This window comes from Carlito syrichta, unplaced genomic scaffold, assembly GCF_000164805.1.
Source record: "Carlito syrichta isolate Samal-C Ts95f unplaced genomic scaffold, Tarsius_syrichta-2.0.1 Scaffold308162, whole genome shotgun sequence".
NCBI lineage: Eukaryota > Metazoa > Chordata > Mammalia > Primates > Tarsiidae > Carlito > Carlito syrichta.
Window position 1 is genome coordinate 69,467 of NW_007252258.1, and position 3,501 is coordinate 72,967.

General features: G+C 36.5%; 1 protein-coding gene across 2 annotated transcripts in view; it reads right to left on the reverse strand.

Annotated features, from left to right (window-relative positions):
- Positions 1-3,501, reverse strand: part of GABPA (GA binding protein transcription factor alpha subunit) — a 41,254-nt gene that overhangs the window by 27,160 nt on the left and 10,593 nt on the right. For both annotated transcript variants that reach the window (XM_008065145.2, XM_008065144.2), the window contains exon 3: positions 827-971. In XM_008065145.2, coding sequence (XP_008063336.1) covers positions 827-971 — 145 coding nt within the window. The remainder of the gene's footprint in view (positions 1-826; positions 972-3,501) is intronic.

Sequence of the window (3,501 nt, forward strand, 5' to 3'; positions counted from 1 at the left end):
AAAAAAAAAAAAAAAAATAGTATAAAGCTCTAGTACTTTTATATTAAGGAAGGACATGGAGAAACGATTTGAGCAATCCTATTTATACTGCCTTTTATACATAAAAATACCACCTTTCTCGAAAGAGTACCATAAAACGTGACTGTGAATATCCTCCAAACTAACATATTACTGTAATGCTACTGATGATAAAATGCTATTGTAATACATTTCAAGAAATATCAATTGATATTTAAATTCTTACACAAAATATACTGATAGAGAAAATAAAGATAAAGATAAGAAAACCTATATACAAAGAAGTCAAAAGCTAGCTAGAAACACAACTTCAATGTGTTTCCCACTACTCTTATTTAAGCTCTGATACCAATTTATTTAACCTTCTCATTTAATTTTATTTTTATTTTTTTGAGTCAGAGTCTCACTCTGTCACCCAGGCTGGAGTGCAGTGGCACACTCATGGCCACTGCATCTTCGACCTGCTGGGCTCAGGCTATCCTTCCGCTTCAGCCTTCCAAGTGGCTGGAACGACGGGCATACACCACAATGCCTAGATAATTTTTTTTATTTACTATAGAGATGAGGTCTTGCCATGTTGCTCAGGCTGGTCTCGAACCCATGGTCTCAGGCAATCTTTTCGCCTCCACCTCCCAAACTGCTGGGATTATAGGTGTGAACCACTGCACTGGCCTTAAATGCTTAATTTTATATAACACAGGTAAAGTCTACTTATAGAGATAAAGGCTACAACCATAGAGATAAAAGGCTAACAAAAAATATTCCTATGCAAACTGAAATGCTAAAATAACAATTTTTTAAAAATTACCTGGATATCTTGCAGGCAAATTTCATGAGCATCCAAAGAACACTGCAGTCTTGGTTCTAGTAGTTTCTTTAAATTGCCTATTGGTTCATTGATGTCTATGGCCTGGCTTACACATTCAGCTGGTGTGTAGGTTTGCTCTACGATGCTAAATGTTAAAAGATGTAAGGGTTAAGAGTTACATTTTTACCTTGGATATTAAAGTAACAATATGCTTAAAACAAAATCCAATACCAAAACACATTTCTGGTCTCTGAAACCTAATTTCGGCATAGATGCTGTGGCAGGCTCATAACCAGTGTTGCCAAACTCATAGAGAAATATAAGCTTAAAATTTAAAGCATCATTGAAAATATGCCTCATTATGTACATACATATGTATGTATGTGTAGACATATAAATATTGCTTATGTGTTAGTTAAGGGGAAAGGTCTGCATTTATATTACATTTTAAAGTTTTTTAAAAAAAATTTTAGAACTAGAAAGGCAGATGCATTGGTTTCTCAAAATCTGTATGTCATCTCTTCTAAGTCAATTTAACTTTCCCAACACTAAGTATAATCAATGTAAGTTGATAAGATGTGAAAATATAACTTAAATAAAATACTTTTCATTTAATCTATTCTAAAGAAATTGATTGTAATCAAGACAGTTACACATTCATAAAAAAAGATTCATATTCTTCCTAAAAATCTTCTTGGGGTTCTTTGATATTGTTATTCCACACTTTGAATTAAAAGGGGTTAAAATCCTTGGTTAGATACTGTTTATCTCTTGTAAATCCTTATATAAGGCCAAATAGAAGATAAACAGTAAGCAATAGTTGCTGAATTAGTGAATGTAGAATTCAACATGTTTAATTTAAATATAACTTAAATCTCATATGCAATTGTCAAAATCAGTATATTACAAATGTGTTAAGATCCATTTTCACACAAATTACAAGTATAGTGAGATATATACATGATTTTTTAAATTTTAAAACACTCCTTTTTAAAAAGATTTAGAGACAGTGCCTTGCGATGCTCCCTAGTATGGCCTCAAACTCCTGGGCTCAAGCAGTCTTCCCTCCTCAGCCTCCCAAGTAGCAGAGACTACAGGTATGCCACCACACCCAGCTTTAAACATTAAAAACTTTATTTAAACTGACCACTAATGATTAAAAACAAGCTTATTTTAAAATAACACTACATTATTCTTATTTACTAAGGTTAAAAAAAAACTGAGTATTCCAGTTAGGTCAGCATTTTTACCTAATTCTTCAGCCAGAGCACAGTAGGCCATATTTTTCTTTTTTATGTTATAATAATTTATAAGATTCAGATGTTGCTTTCAGACAGATTTTTCAAGACCTATTTTATATTAGCTGAATATTAAGCACTTCAAAAATTTTTGTGTTATCATTTAAACACTGGAAGACTCCATACAAAAATCTAAACTACCAATTTCTCTTGACAAAATGTAAGGCCGGACTTGGTGGCTCAGCCTACTGTAATCCCAGCACTTTGGAAGTCCAAAGCAAATGAATTGCCTGAGCTTGCAGGTTCGAGACCAGACGGGGCGATTTTTAAAAATTGGCCAGGTGTGGTGGTGCACGCCTGTAGTTCTGGCTGTTTGGACTGTTAAGGCGGAGGGATTGCCGGAGTCCAGCATTCCACCCTGGAGACAGAGTGAGACTCTGACTCAAAAAAAAAAAAAAAAATGTGGATGATCTCACATCACTGGAACTAAGTTCCTACACAGCAGCAATCAGCTTCAGATGGGGATAGCAACTATTGCTTCCTTCGCATAGATCATACATAGTAACTACTAATCTCTTACCTAGACTATTCATAAAGGGTCAGACAGCAAATACTTTAGGTTTTGTGGGCCATTTGTATTAAATATACACACGCTAGGTTCCAAGAGGGCTCCTGATGATTCTTACCTCCTGACAGTCATACCCTTTTACAGTTCACTCCAACACTGTACCAGAGTTGGACTTTGTGAACAAAAGACTAAAACAAAATTGGCATATTGCTTCTTAGATTAGATTATTTTAAGAGACACTGTGCTAAGACACTTTTACCTTCCAACTCTGTCTCTCAGATCATATGCTTGAGGGGAAGCCAGCTGCCATCTCAAGAGAAGTCTAGAGAGAGGGCCATGTTATGAGGCATCTTGCCAAGAGTCTCCAATGTGATTTTGGAAGCAGATACCCTAGCCCCAGTCAAGTCTTCAGGTGACTACAGCCTAGGCTGACAGCTTCATCGCAAGCTCATGAAATACCCTGAGCCACATCCACCCAGCTAAGCTGCTCCCAGGTTCCTAACCCTGAGAACCAACGTGCAACAATAAATGTTGGGCGTTTTAAGTTAAGTTTGGGGGTAATTTGTTATATATATATATTTTTACATTTCACTCTCTCTTCTGCTGAAGAAAAATAGGATAACCAAATAGAGTAGTTCTGTTGAAAATTTAAGATTTTAAATCTCAGCTGGAGTCGGTGGCTCAGCCTGTAATCCCGTACCTTTGGGAGGCTGAGGTGAGTGGATTGCCTGAGCCCACGGGTTCGAGACTCGCCTGGGCAACTTGGCGAGATTTCATCTCTACAATAAATAAAAAAAAACTAGCCGGGAGTGGTAGCGCACGCCTGTAGTTCCAGCTACTTGGAAGGCTGAGGTGGAAGGATCACCGGA